We start from the raw sequence: 15,267 nt of genomic DNA, 5'->3' as shown, positions 1-15,267 counted from the left end.
AGCCTGGACTCGAGCCTGCAATCCCCAGGCTATAGGGCATATCCACGTAGAGCACTTTTGCTGGGTGTGCCACTTGGGAGCCCCCAATATTATAATTATCAGAATTTTTGTATCCAACATATTTTGGGTATTTTCTCATGGAGTGACAAAAAGACGATACATGAACGTATAACAGGTATAAAATTGAAACAAAAATATGTACTCTTTATGCTTGGTTTGGGCAAATCACCTGTGGGTTTGTATAACATTTTTCATACTAGTCTTTTTTCCAGCTTTATACCTCATCAAGATTACTCAACAGTAAGAATATTATTTTGCTTATTTATGTATGTGCTGTTGTGTTTTTATTTTTGTTATGCAGAGAGGTTTTGTCGTCTAGTCATACTGAGGCACTTGCTGGGAAACCGCTAACTAGTAATGCAGATCTTCAGGAAAAGTTCCACGAAGAAAGGGCCTCTTTACTGGGGCAACTTGAACGGCTTGAAAAAACAAAGAACGAAGAAATGCAGACCCTTAAAACATCATTGATAGCAGAGCAGCAGGTAAAGTTAACAGTGCTGTTTAACCTTCTTCACCAATCTACCTCTAATCTAAATCCTATAATCCTAGTCTCTCCACTATTTTATTTTTTGGTAATAGACGGCAACCAAATACTTTGAGGTAACACTTTGGTACTAGCTGTGTTTTATGATTCTCTGTCTGGATACTGTGAATACAGATCTTGGTGACATGCTTCCCACATTTATTTGTATTTTTATTTATTTTTTTGCATATGTACATACTGTAAATGTAGGTCATAATGTTTTTTTTCATGATTCTGATAGCTCTTTTTTTATTTATAGCTATGGCAGAGGATATGAGTGTTTTTTACTTTCTTTTTTAACAAATCCAGCAAGAACTGGAATGAAAATAAATCAGCTAGATGGTTAGCAAAGGTTCTGTGGAAATTGGCTGCTTGTCTTCCAGTCTGTCCCTTGTGAGGTTTGTTACCTTAGTAGGAGGTCATACAGATGTTTCATAATGATTCATGTGGGAGTGTTTATGTGTTACTGAAATATAATATTATTAGCAATCACATCAGAAGTTGGTTATATATTGTCATTTGAACCTAGCTTAACTAGAGAGGGGGGAAAAATATAATTTAAATGATAATACTATACAGGTAATTTAGACTCTACACTCAGTATTTATTTGGCAGGAAGATGTCTGGTCAAGTGCATTGTAGAGCCTGTAGTTTCTTAACAGGCTATTGTATGCTGGTGCAGGCATGCGAGTATAAAAAAAAATACATCTACAGCGAGTCTTTGCGAGACAAAGACATGAATTGTTTAATAATGAACCAGAATGCTACTGCAATTTACAAAAAATATATCTGGAACAAGTAATACAGACTTGTCAGCCATTTGTTTATAGTTTATGGATGTTTATAAATATGTTATTAGTAGTAAACTAAACTTGAGGCATTTACATGTTTTAAAGTTGGCAGACTTCATTTAAAATTTTACTTTGGATGCATGTATTTTAAAGACCACATTGCAGATGAAAAGATGCTGCTGATTCATGGTACCTAATTACCTCATGTGTTGTAGTTCAGACACACTTCAGCAGTCTAGCTACAATCAAAGCAGAATATTGTTATGCTTTACTATGACTTTCAAAGCAGTTGATACATATTTGAAAAATGTTGAATGTTCCCATTATTTCACTACAGGAAAAGTTTCACTGTGTGAAAGCCTCTTCTTCCTAGTTACATATTCCTAAAAAGATGTGTATCTAAAAGATTATCTTTTGATCAGCTTTAAAGCCTCAAAAATGCAGGCCTATGTGTCAAAAGGGTCATTCTAGCTCAAGTAGACCATTGCGGGGGTTGATCGTTGACTAACGTCAGTTAATTCTGTTTTGTGGAAATCCCTTGAAACAAGCTTTACAATTTTATTATCAGTATTTGACTAACTTCACATGGAGAGAAATGAGACCATAAGCCACCAGAATGTGACTTGTGCAGGCTCAAACATTGTCCCCATGTCAGGTATGTGTTGCATTGCTCTTCTGTTGTGTGCACACAACATCTACCTATGAACCATGTTCTCCATCACATGAGAACAGGAAATACTAGTTCCTGTGTTGATATGTGTTGAAAACTTTTTTGTTTTGTTTTGTTATGGCAGATGAATTTCAATACTGTTGTTACAAGAGAAAAACTGAAGAAGGAACAAATAATAAACGAGTTAAATGATAAGCTGAAGAAGACAGCACAGCAGCAGGAAAGGGACAAAGGTAGGTTTTTAAGTATGATCTTTGTATGCTTTTTATTTGTTACCTGCTGTTTGTATTTTTTTAAATCTATGCATTCGTCTTATTGATTATTTGGGTATGTCTAGAAATAATAATTTGTTATTGCTCATTTCAGTAATGGCAGATAATATTAAGAAAGCTCATTCGACCTGTGACCAGTTCAGGCAGTCATATTATGGTCGTGTGAATTTTCAAGCCCCTGTCACATAAGGCCCAATTTTTATGACAGTGTGTGTCCCCAGATTTTGATTGGAAAAAAAAGAAAACATTCTTTGCCCTGTAATGTGATTTAGGTAACATACTTTCCCCCATCTTTTTCCATTAACACTAGTGGTGGAGATGACTTTTGGGGTATGGCCTTATTTACATGTTAACTTTGAGTTATTTTGACGATGGTGCAAATGGGGGCGAGGGGTTGTATTTCAAGCTAATTAAAATAAACAATATACTGTAGTGCTGCTGAAAAATATGATTTAGATTTGTATAAAACAGAAACTTTCTTTAAAAAGCTGTGTCTGTACAGTGTCACTTTGGACACTTTCTAAAAGCTGTATTGGTGAGGCAATTTGTACATCAGTGATACTGTGAAAAGTTCAACAAACCAGTATTTGGAATTAACAAGCCTTGGCCATAGAAAAATTATAACTAAACACACACACAAAAAAAAAAAACCCATTAAAACAGTATTATACCTGAAATGTTAGCTTTTCCATATGAATTACTGTCAGCAGATACAGCAAATTGAGGGTTACTCTGTTAGACATTCATGACGTTTTGTAAAGCTGTTGCATACAAATAGTATTCATGCGCAGTGCTCAAAGTAAGCAGTTTATTTATGGAGCCTGGAGGCTCCTTTTTATATAAATGGTCTCCTTATTACTGCTGTAACTGCTCGAACTTACATATATATACTTCGTGTTGTTCAAAATAATAATTTAAGCATAAAGACTTGACTGGGGTGGGAGAGTGAAAGTAGAGTGATAACCCTTTTAAAGCAAAACCTTTTTAAAAATGTCTTTTGAATTATTATCTCAATGTGTAAATGTGTCTAAATGCTGAAAAAGTTGTCATATATATTTAATCCCTCTCCACAATCCCCTCAAAAAAGACTGCAACTTGCAACATTTGCTCATCGGTGCTTTCCTTTCACGGCAGTAAGCTGTTTTTTTCTTTTTATTCAACCTATTTCTTTCAAACGGTATCAGAAATGTAACTTAAAAAATAACTAAAATAAAAAAGCACTCAATAAATTACATTTCTCTTCAGCTAACCTTTATTTGTCTTTCAATACAATTTCATACCACTAGCAAACAGATGTGATTAGTCGATTGTAGATCGCATGATATATGAAAATGTCAAGATTAGAAATCCTAATATGTATATTCATTGATAGCACTGTGGTGGAAACAGCTGCTACAATGTTAAGGCCCTTACACACCAGACGTGACACGATTTTTACTGGGGCGATGTGACAGATTAGCTGCGAAAACACAGTGCACACCAGAAGTGATCACAGAAACGACGACAGCTGGAAATCCAGATCCAGATCTTTCAGAAAGTATGATTACTAACAAACGCAATAGAAAATGGCTTATTATTATTATAGATCAGGGAAGTTAGGTACTGCAAGTATGATCTTTACCTCCATTTTCAGTGAAAGTGTGTGATGGGGTGCCCGCACCTTGTGTGCATTTTATTATTTATGTAGGTATTCATTTGTTGTTGTTGTTGTTGTTGTTATTATTATTATTATTATTATTATTATTATTATTATTATTATTATTAGTATTATTATTAGTAGTAGTAGTAGTAAATAGTATATATATATATATATATATATATATATATATATATATATATATATATATATATATATATATATATATATATATATATATATATTTGTGTTTATGTGCAGACGGATGAAAGCCATCTGACATGATTATTTATTATTTAAGAGGGCGGCAAAAAGCAGTGCTTTGTGTTTTGTGTTTTTTAGATCGTTCTCAGATTCTTCTGGTCTATTTTTCCGATTCTATCCGTCACATTTGAATATTGGTATAATTTTGTGGCTGCGTTGGTTTCAACCTCTCAATATATTTTAGAAACTGTTAAGAACACTGTTTTTTTTCACATAACAGTTTTACATCAAGTTTACAATCTATTCAATGACCTTACAGTGCCAAGCATTGGTTGCAAGGGTGAGTTAGAGTACTTGAATAGTTAAGTACTCAAAATAAAATCATTATTCAAAATAAGTGATAAGTATTGATTACTCGAAAAAATATTTAATTTATTCCTGCAATTCAATTAATTTGTGAAACAACTGGCTGGTTGTGCTGGATACAACAGGAAACACTAAAGGCCCTAGATGGGGGCTGTAGGGCTACTATGGGGGCTGTAGGATACCCCCACACCCCCCCCACCCCCTGTGGGCCCCCCCCCCCCCCCACCCCCACCCCCCCCAACCCCCTGAAAAAAATAAATAAATAATCCCAATTAAAAAAAACGCCCCCACACATTATATCAATAAAACGGTAGGCTATTTCAAGTAGGCAAGCCATACTGCGTACGCTGTCACTTAAGTAAAATAAAAACTGTTTACAAACGTTATCCTTTTTATATAAATCTAAAATTATATTTGACCGATCTACTTTTCAAATTCACGTGTAATATTTCACATTTGGATGATGCACATTCAGCTTCAGTTTTGAGTGCTCTTTAATTTTTGCTGTGTAAATTACACTAAAACAGCATGCCCAACAAAACATCATGATGTTTTTTTCTGAATATTCTAGCCAAGAAGCAGCTATATTTTATACCACGCTGCATTTACGAGTGTGCTTCCAAACATTTAATTTGTTGCAGATACCTGTTCAGACTGTTGGTGTGGTGGTCCTTCTTACTTTAATACACACAATCTCGATTTAAATATCAATTAATAGTAGCCAACTTACTTTAACATTTGCACACTCTGAACCCATACTATAACACGAATTTGAATGAGTTAATGGTATTGCTCTGCTTAATTTTAGATTTGATTGAAACTCTCTCAGAGGACAGAGCAAATTTGCTCCAAGAAAAGAAGCAGCTAGAAGAAGAACTTAACAAGGTCCGCAGCAGTTCATTGGTTTCCTCAGCATTCTTTTCTTCTGCTAATCATCCGGCTGGGGCTGATTTGGCGGGAGCGTGCGCAGTAGAACCCCCTGTTGAGTCTGAGAGGCTGACCTCAGTTGCTGCCATTGGGGAAGATGGGAGAATAGATTCTGCAGTGGAAGCCAGCATGATGGCTGTACAGTAAGCATACGTTATAAAAACAATGAAGTAAAACAGCACCATAGTAAAAAGCTCATTTAATCTTATTTTCTTTATCACTTTTCTTTGTGTATCTCTTCCTACAATAACTAGTACTCATGGGCACCAGCTACTTTATAGAGGCAAAAACTACCCATGTACTCCCAGCAGGCAATTCAAATAGATTAACTTACTTGTCACCCAGGTTGTTCTTATATATAATTTTTTTTTTTTTTAAATACTGATTTAGGAGGCCTTTCGAAATAATGTAAATTGCGTAAAAATATAGTTAGGTAGTAATATTTTGTGAATACAGTCTGGAGCTGAAGAAGTTTAAAAAAAATATGAAATTCTATTAAAGTGTGAGTCTGAATATCCTAAATAATGTGACATTTTAAGCTAATCCTGGCAATAAAAACTACTTATTATGACTGTCTTGGCTAATCCTGGAGTTTTCAGTAAAAGTAAAACTCCCAACAAATGTTTTGTTCAGCCATTATAAAAAGAAAACTAATATTTTAGAAATACAAATAAAATCAAATGATGTTTTAGCAACAGATCAAGATATTTAAATGTATGTGTGTGTTTTTTATTTGTTATTATTAATATTATAAATAATAGTTATAAATTATAAATAATAATTTAAAACAGTGAAAAAAGTTTCCTCTGAAAATGTAGGCCTCAATGCCCTGTATTGTGTAATACAGTATGTAGCCTAAAACTTGCAATAGCAGAAGGACAGGGAACTGTCAGATGTCCAGTGCTTGATGGGGAAAAAAGATTGGATGTTATACTTTGCTGGCCAAATGTATTTGGCAGAAGTAATTGATCCCTGATGATTGGGCTAGGTAATAAAATTTTTGCGCACTATTTTCTGAGGTCGCAAGGGTAATTTAAGTTTAGTAAAGATCTCTGTCAGGAGTATAAATGCCTTGTTGAGATTTTTAATGAGCTGTCAGTCTGTTCCTTAAAAATGATTCTGGACTGAGAGGCTCAATAAAGGAGGTACAGTCTAACGACCTCATTCATAAAGCTTGTGAGTTAGAAGTTTGAAGAATTCTGTTTCAGTGGATTAAATACAATCTGATATTTATGAAACTAACTTTGTAGAACAGATTTGTGAGTATCACAATAGTATCCCCTGCTTGAAATGTATATTCCTGGCAGCTGGAACAGTATATCCAAAGAGTAGCTTATTCAGCTGTTTAGAAAGTTGAGTATCAGAATATTGGGGGATATGGACATGGTTATTGTATAGTATGGCTGCTGTAGTTCATTGGGTCAGTTCAAAAGGCAGCTAGAGATTAGAGACTCAGTAATGACATAGAAACAGTGATTATAGAGGAAGCTACTCTGGTTTCAGATGCACTGGTGCTGCTGCATTGAAGCAGTACCTTTTTTGAACTTAGTGTAGTAAATTTTTTCATTTCCGTAGTCTCAAAATGGCAACATGTCTGTACAGACTAGTAAAAAATGCAACATGTCTAGACATGCATATATATATATATATATATATATATATATATATATATATATATATATATATATATATATGTGTTCATTTTTTACATTTAATGTAAATTGAAATAATAATATAATAGTGTTAAAAAGAGTGTAAGTAGTAGGCAGATACAATTTGAACAAAGAAGAAGACAGGAGGAAAGTGTTTAACTAGACTATAAAAATTAAGGCAGGATACTGAGATGTCTGCTGGACAGAAAGGAAGACAGACAAGAGGAAAAGTAAGTTTAACTTATTTGTATATTTATATACTATTTATATTTGCAGCATTAAGCATACATAGTTATACAGTGTTTTTAGTAATTTCTATATATACTGTGTGTGTGTGTGTGTGTGTGTGTGTGTGTGTGTGTGTAAATATTGTGTTATATATATTCAAGATTAATTCCCTTAAAATTACTATTATGTGATCATTTTCATTATTCTCCCCATTCAGTGAAAATATACCTGTCATATCTGAGGAAAAACAAAGGATCATTTTATTAGAAAGGGTGGGTATTGTTCTTTTGTTTTTAATAATTGTAATAATTACTTTGTTACATTAAGTTTCAGTATCCATAGTAATATATATTACAGTTAAGTAGTGTTTAAAAAAAAAAAAAAAAAAAAAAAAAACAATAGGTGCATGGTTCTGCTGAGTGATGTCTTTTAATTATTTCTCATGCGGTAAGATGATGTCATCAACATATGACACCAATATAGAATCAAATATGAATATTTTCTGGATACAGTGCAGTATTTATTTGTAACTATCTATTACAGTGTTTATTTGTAACTGTCTAACTATTATGCATTTTTGTTATGTTTTACAGACTTTACACATAAAGGAAGAAGAGAACAAGCGTCTAAATCAACGGCTGGTGAGTTTTGTATTGTTTTATATTGTAATAAAATGTTGTATCGCATACAGCCAAACTTGCAAACAAATCTTAGCATACCAGTATTTTATTGCATTATTCATTATTACATTGTTCTTTTTTTTTTTTTTTTTTTTTTGTTATCACTAATTGTTTTATAACACAGTGGATGTATGTATCCCCTCTGGATGAAAAACTGAACTAACTGAAGGGCCGTCTTCAAATAGTTAAACATTCGAGGCAGATTGCTGTAAATATCCTGATTTGACTCTGCTGAACCAAATCTTCCATGAACACCTTGTGATATGTCAGATAGAAGAAAAAAATAAGAAAGAAAAAGGCAGCATTGTCAAAGAAAAGACAAATACACGCTACAATACACTTCTCCCTGTGTAGTTCCTCAAACCCAAGTCATATTTTTTCTTTCCGTATGAAGTGTGTGTGTGTGTGTGCAGGGCAGGGGGTTGTTTGGGTGGTAGTTGGCAGTTTACAACGTGCTCACCCACATACACGTCAAATCAGATGAAATAACACCGTGTAACAATTTTTTTTTTTTTTTTTTGTTCCTGGGTAGTAAGTGTTATTTCCTAATTGCTGATGCCTCAAAAGTATAGAAAATGGCTATTATTCCCCACAAACTTTGCTTTTGTGACCAGGACAGTGATATTTCAAAATATCACTATTTCCAATGGGAAAACAGGCAAATGTGTGTCTTTTCGTTCACATAAAGTCAGAAAAAAACAACATATGAATCCAAATTAACATGTATTTATACTAAAGTCATACAAAAATGACTACAAAAGATTTAGAAGTGAGTAGTTTTTCGAGATTTACGATTATACTGTATTTACAGTATAATCGTAAATCTCGAAAAACTACTCGCTTCAGCTCAATTAGGAAATAACACTTATTACCCAGGAACAAAAATTGTGTTACATAGTGTAATCAGATATGCGTGACACTCGTTTAACTGTCATTGAAATCACAATGTTGGACACGTGAGTGCTGATTAGGTTTTTTTTTAAGCTAACAGAGTTTATCAAAAATGTGCCTTTCTGTGTTACACAAAATAACTTTTTGACCTAAGTAAGCTGTTTCAAACCTTACCAGAAAATAGTCCTTAAAGTTTTGTTTATATGGCCCATTGACTTAATGTGTGGTAAATAACTGTTGTTTGATTTTATTAGTTAAATTCCGTTACTGGGATTGTCCAGCAAAAAATATCCCTTTCACTGCCACTGCCATTTTACTGCCACATTCTGCTTCATCTGATATGGCAGTTCCCATATTATTAATATTATTAGTCCAATGCAAGGGTAGATTTCATTCATAAGGAGTGAAAAGTGGCACATGGTTAATCTCCATTGAAATAGATGGCATTTTAATAAAAAACTTACATTATTTTTTTACAATTATTTTTTATTAATTTTCCTCCCCGATTTTGGAATGTCCAATTATTATTCACCACTGCCACCCCCGAACTAACTCGGGAAAGACGAAGACAAGCATTCACGTCCTCAAACTACTGCAGTCAGCCGTCTGCTTTTTTTCACTCTGCAAGCCCGTTGTGCAGCCATATCCAGAACTTACGGCGTCGGGGGCCCACGCAGTTCTGAATTTCATACTGCAAGCGCCTGGCCAGCAACAGGGGTCGCTGGTGCACGGTGAGCCAGGGACTTCCCAGCTGATCGAAACCCTGCTCCGCCTGGGCAGCGCTTGGCCAATTGTGCGATGCCACCTGAGAACTCCTGTCCACGGTCGGAAGTAGCATCGCTTGGATTCAAACTGGCGATCTCCAAACTGTAAGGCGCATCTTTACTAGATGTGCCACTCGGGAGGCCAGAATTGTACATTATTGTTTCATTTTTCTCCTTTTTTTGGTTTTGTTGGTAATGCCCCTTCGCAATAGTGTATAGGAAGAATAACACGCCTTTTGTTCTTGGTATAATATCGCTTGTATAATCCAGTTTCTGCCTTACTGATTCTTGAAAAGTACAAAACATTAATAAACCTTGCTTAAAATACTTGTAAGATATTGAATATTACCAGAATTTAAGATTATTGCACAACATGAAATGCCCCCTAATGTTATAAAATCTTGTGGTGTTTGAAAACAAATGCCTTTATCACAAGGCACATCAGCACTCTTATTTAATAAGTTACTTGAATTCTGATTATTTGATTTATATATTTATACACTGTAGCGAAGGCTGTACAGATGTCACATTTTAGAGTTTAACTCCTTATTGTGATCAAACTTGTTTAAGACGTTCTTTAGCACAAGTTATTGTGAGTATTAGAGTCGATGACTATATAATGGAACGAATGTGCATGTTCTTATGTTTGACATCCAAGATATCACGGTAGTTTGATTTCCATTTTAGTTTTTGTAACAGCAATACTATATTTGAGTGATTTGTCCTACGAGAGCTATGGACAAAAGTTTTGCATCATCCTATAGAATTAACAAATTTTACTTCATAAAATGAAACCTGCTGAATAATGTTACGTTAACATATTGAATTACATACCGCTTTGTAGCATTCCATATATGAAAAACTGACAAATTGAAAAATGCGATATTTCAAAATCTAACATGGCTTACTATACTGCTGTTATGGCTTCTGGTAGTTTCTTTGATTACACAATGTTAAATAGAGGATCTAAATTATGTTAATATACTATATTTATTTTTTATTATGTCTCAATCCAAAAATTTTAGATGACGCAAAACTTTTGGCAATAGCTGTATATATCATGGTAGATGTAGGTCATGGTGAAGATACTAATTGCTTTAATTTTGTGTTAAAATTTTTTTTTTCTATCTGTGAATCTGATTTATTAGTTTCAAATCTGAAATCATGGGCGCATGGTGGGTTGGTTTTTTACCATGACTTCATTTTTACCCAGTCTACATTTGTTTTACAGATGTCTCAGAGCATGTCTTCAGTATCATCAAGACATTCTGAAAAAATTGCCATTAGAGAGTAAGTGGTGTATGTTCTTTAAGATCTAAATTTATACTGACACTGTGATCAGAAGTCTCAAAAAGTTTCATACAAAATGGCATTTTAGAAAATCTTATCTATAGGATATCTATACATATATATATATATATATATATATATATATAGATATATATATATCTATATATATATTATAATATATATATATAGGTATGACCATTCTTACCACACTGGTAAGAGACAATAACATTCTTGACGTTAGTGAACCTGCTTCTGATAATATCTCAAAACTCATGCTTAATGCTGGCAACTTCAAATTTCCAGTGTTATGGAAACTCCTTGGGCAAAATCTAACAGTCAGCTTTACCCATATTATTGATGTAGGCCACTTGCCTTCAGACAGAGACTTCACCAGCTTAATTCTGTGATGTTCTCAATCAAGTTATATTTCAGGTGGTGTCCAGTAGGAAATAACCTTTTCACTGCTAAATTGTTTTTAACATCTGGGCAGATCTTTTTTCACATTTCCTTATTACTTTAAGCTTCCAAATCATTCAGCCTGATACAATATACCCTTTTATGTCACATTTCTTCTTTCATTTTATTTTCAAGGCTGTTGGCAGTAAACAGCACATGCTTGTGAAAGTTGTCAAAAAAATCCTGAGCCCTACACTGTGTTCATGGCCTTGGTCCTAGATGAACTATTAAACTGTCCCCCTGTAACACTGCCCCTAGTGGATGTGTGTATTTGATTCCTTCTGTATGGTATTTCTAGTGTTTGTTTTTTTTTTTTTTTGTTTTTGGCTTTTATTTTTTTCAGAATTTCCGGGGAATTTTTCTGTGTTTTATTTTTACAATCAGAAACCAGGAGAAAATCGGTTGGTAAAAATCAGGCCACTGATGTTTAAGAAATAAATCACAGTATTTATGATTCTCAGCAATGTGAATGCTTTGGTACAATTTGTTGGTAAAATACAAATAAAAGGCAACATACTTGTTCAGTGTGTTTTAACATGATTTATTAATGGGTATTCAGCAACTGACCAATAGTGTCTTATATTCTAAGCATATCAATGAAATTCTTATCACTGATTTAAAACTGTGTATACAATAAACACCCTTGCATACAGTAGAGCGAAATAAGTGGAAGGAACTTTTACACACAAACTACAGCCACTTTTCAAATACAGGTGTTTTATATATAGGTTAATGCCACTACCCAGTGTTGTTTAGCTATATACCAAAAAATAAATCAATAAATAGAAATATAATGTGAGCAGGTTTTCACTTAAACCAGTTTGTTTATTGTTTTGAAATGAAGTAGTAATATTTCCTGTGTTGAGCTATGCTCATCATCTCAGTTCAAAACATTTCAAAATACATAGGGCTAAAACAAAACTTAAGTGCAGGCAGTTTTTAAATGAACACAAACAAGTCACAACAAAAATAAAAATTGTGTAACCATGTGCCAGTTGCAGTTAGAGGTTGGTCATGGTGGTGTTTTAAAAGTCCTCAGGATGTGATAATTGAAGCAAACAATGAAACCGTGAATCTCAACAATACATTTGTTAAAGTAACTGATAATTCATTCAACTCTATAACCGTTTTCAGAGATAAATAAATAAAAACAAGGATTACAAGTTCAATGATTAAATGACATGTTTTGTAAACCCAGGTGGCCACAATGTTGTAGTTAAAATATTAACTTTCTTTGTAATATCATTCTTAATTATGGGTTTTTGTTTTTTTTTTTTTTTTTTTTTTTTTTAAGTCTGAAAGCTAAGACCAAATTAATCCTTTTCCAGGCTCATTTGAAACATGTACATTACATTAGATTCACATATTCCAATGTTTATGCAGTTACATAAAGCATTCCCAATCCATCTTAAATAGAGAATTGGTGAAATAGACTTCACAATAATCTTTAAATGTTTGCAATTATATGTAAAATCTCTGTCATTAAATAACTTTCATTTTTGGCACTGACTTGATTAGTTATTGGAACTCCTTTATACTCCTCTAGTTTACCTCTTAAAATTGATTCCATGATTTTACATGTGGAGGTGAGACTGATGGATCAGTAGTTTCCTGGTCTTGCCTTATCTCCCATTTAAAATACATTGATTACATTGTTAACGCGCCAGTCAACTGGGACATCCCCTGTCTTGATAGATTTGTGGTAAATCTTTGCCAGCAGCTTGACGATGACCTCATTTGTTTCTTTAAGTATTCTTGGGTATGTCTGTGCCAGGGGATTTGCTAGTTTAAGTCTCCAGTCCTGTTAGTCAGCTACTCCAGATAAGCTGCATACTTGGTGTTTTTTGAAAGAAAATTGAATTACGCGTACGATAAATTTACATTACACATTTTCTTATTCGTATCGTTAAAACAATTTTAGAACTCATACGTATAATAGTTAGGGGGATAACATGAAGCAACCAAGGGCATGGAAGAGTCACCAGTTAATGCCCAGGGAGGATGATATGACGTTTACCATCGACCCTCTTTACCACCCCTGTCGAACATCGGATGGACCCTTTAACCGTCTTAAGGTTATTCAGACCCGAAAGTTTAATTTTTGTTTTTCAAATTTCATACAAACGTGAGTGAACGTCACGCACAAAACACTGACGACTTATTCTTTTGAACTTAAAGGTAATTCCACCCAGAAACTTGTCCCATATCAATCAGACATATTTATGTTGTTAATGCGTGTTGAAGAAAAAAATAATACTGAATTCAAAAAGGGTATAGTAAATACAACAATTTAAATTTTTTTTTTTTCTTTGCTAGTTCACAAAAGACTAAAAAGATCAATCGATCTTTCTTTAGAAAGAATTTGTTTATTATTAAGATTGCCACCCCTCCTATTTTGACTTACTTTCTCTATTCCAATATACCTTAAAGTATCGATGTCATGGTTTTCTTCCAAAAAATGTTTCGCAGCTGGTGAAGTTATATCTGTCTCTGAATGGAGCTTCTATGTTTGCCAAGTCTAGTTTTTAATTGACAAGTGGTTTTACCCACATACCCCTTTCCACATGGACAAGTCAGTAGATACACTACATGTTATACAAGATTTAGTTTTTTACCCACATTTTTTTTTTTTTTTTTTTTACCAGTTGTAAGACAATTAAAAAAAAAAACTAGACTTTATAAGATTCTTATAAGAGACACAGTTGCGACACAGAAAACATCCCATTATAAACGCTCTTTTACTTTTTGATTTATGTGCATCTGCTTTCACCAACATAGTTTTAAGATTAGGTGCTTTTTTGTAAGTAAAAAGAGGGGGAGTTTGAAAACCAGAACCCAGGACAAAATATGCCAATGTTTAGTCACTATTGATTTTGAGGAGGAATGTTAATGCGTAATTTGAAAACCAGAACCCAGGACAAAATATGCCAATGTTTAGTCACTATTGATTTTGATCTTACCAAGAGAGTTGAATGTTAATGCGTAATTAACTGAAAATTGTTTTTGTTGTTTTGATTGATCTTTTAACAAATAAACAGTCACGCTTGACACTTTTGACTTTTTAAAATGCATCCTTAATTTTTCTTTATATCCCCGTGACCAAAAACAGTCCAACAGGTGTTTAGACTGTCTCTCAAAATCCTCCTCGGTATCACAAATCCTGCACAATCTATATAATTGGCTAATTGGAAGTCTTCTCTTTAAGGAGATAGGATGATAACTGTTAGCTGATAACAAAGTATTTTTATCAGTTGGTTTTCTATATACAGTGGTACTCAAACGATTTATGCTCTTATATAAGTAAACATCCAAACAACGTATCTGATTTAAACTTTTTTCTACAGTGAAAGTGATTGATTCGACTCTTGTGTTGATGTAGTTAACAAAACCATTTAAATTAACTTCAGTATCGGACCAAATCATAATGATATCATCAATGTACCAAGTACCCAATATTTTACAAAACCTTTGTAGGGATTGTTTTTATAAATATAATCATCCTCAAATTTTCCCATAAATAAATTTTCATAATTTGGTGCTAATGGAGCCCCCATTTCTGTTCCATGTATCTGTAAATAATATTTTTTTATCAAAAAGGAAATAAGTTTTCAGTGGGAGGTTGACATACTTGTCATTTATCTAAATAGGAAGACACAGCTTCCATTCCTTCAAAATTGGGAATAGAGAATATTATATACAGATGAAACATCCAAGGTCACAAGCCAATCACTTTCACATACATTCTGAATGCCTTGTAACTTTCTCCCTATGCAGTGGACTCAACCTAGCAGAAATATCTTCCAAAAAGGTCTTGCTAATTTAACTGTAGGCCATTTGTTTAGTAGTCATTGTGGTGG

General features: G+C 33.6%; 1 protein-coding gene across 1 annotated transcript in view; it reads left to right on the top strand.

Moving 5' to 3' along the window:
* The window catches only part of rb1cc1 (RB1-inducible coiled-coil 1), a 78,460-nt gene that overhangs the window by 51,171 nt on the left and 12,022 nt on the right, over window positions 1–15,267 (top strand). Inside the window, exons 15-20 of the mRNA XM_041247559.1 lie at window positions 362–542; window positions 2,169–2,277; window positions 5,331–5,592; window positions 7,547–7,601; window positions 7,923–7,970; window positions 10,896–10,954. Coding sequence (XP_041103493.1) covers window positions 362–542; window positions 2,169–2,277; window positions 5,331–5,592; window positions 7,547–7,601; window positions 7,923–7,970; window positions 10,896–10,954 — 714 coding nt within the window. The remainder of the gene's footprint in view (window positions 1–361; window positions 543–2,168; window positions 2,278–5,330; window positions 5,593–7,546; window positions 7,602–7,922; window positions 7,971–10,895; window positions 10,955–15,267) is intronic.

The sequence above is a fragment of the Polyodon spathula genome, chromosome 4 (genome assembly GCF_017654505.1).
Source record: "Polyodon spathula isolate WHYD16114869_AA chromosome 4, ASM1765450v1, whole genome shotgun sequence".
Taxonomy (NCBI): Eukaryota; Metazoa; Chordata; class Actinopteri; order Acipenseriformes; family Polyodontidae; genus Polyodon; species Polyodon spathula.
The sequence above is the reverse complement of the archived record's forward strand: the minus strand, read 5'-3'. Positions and strand labels throughout refer to the sequence as shown.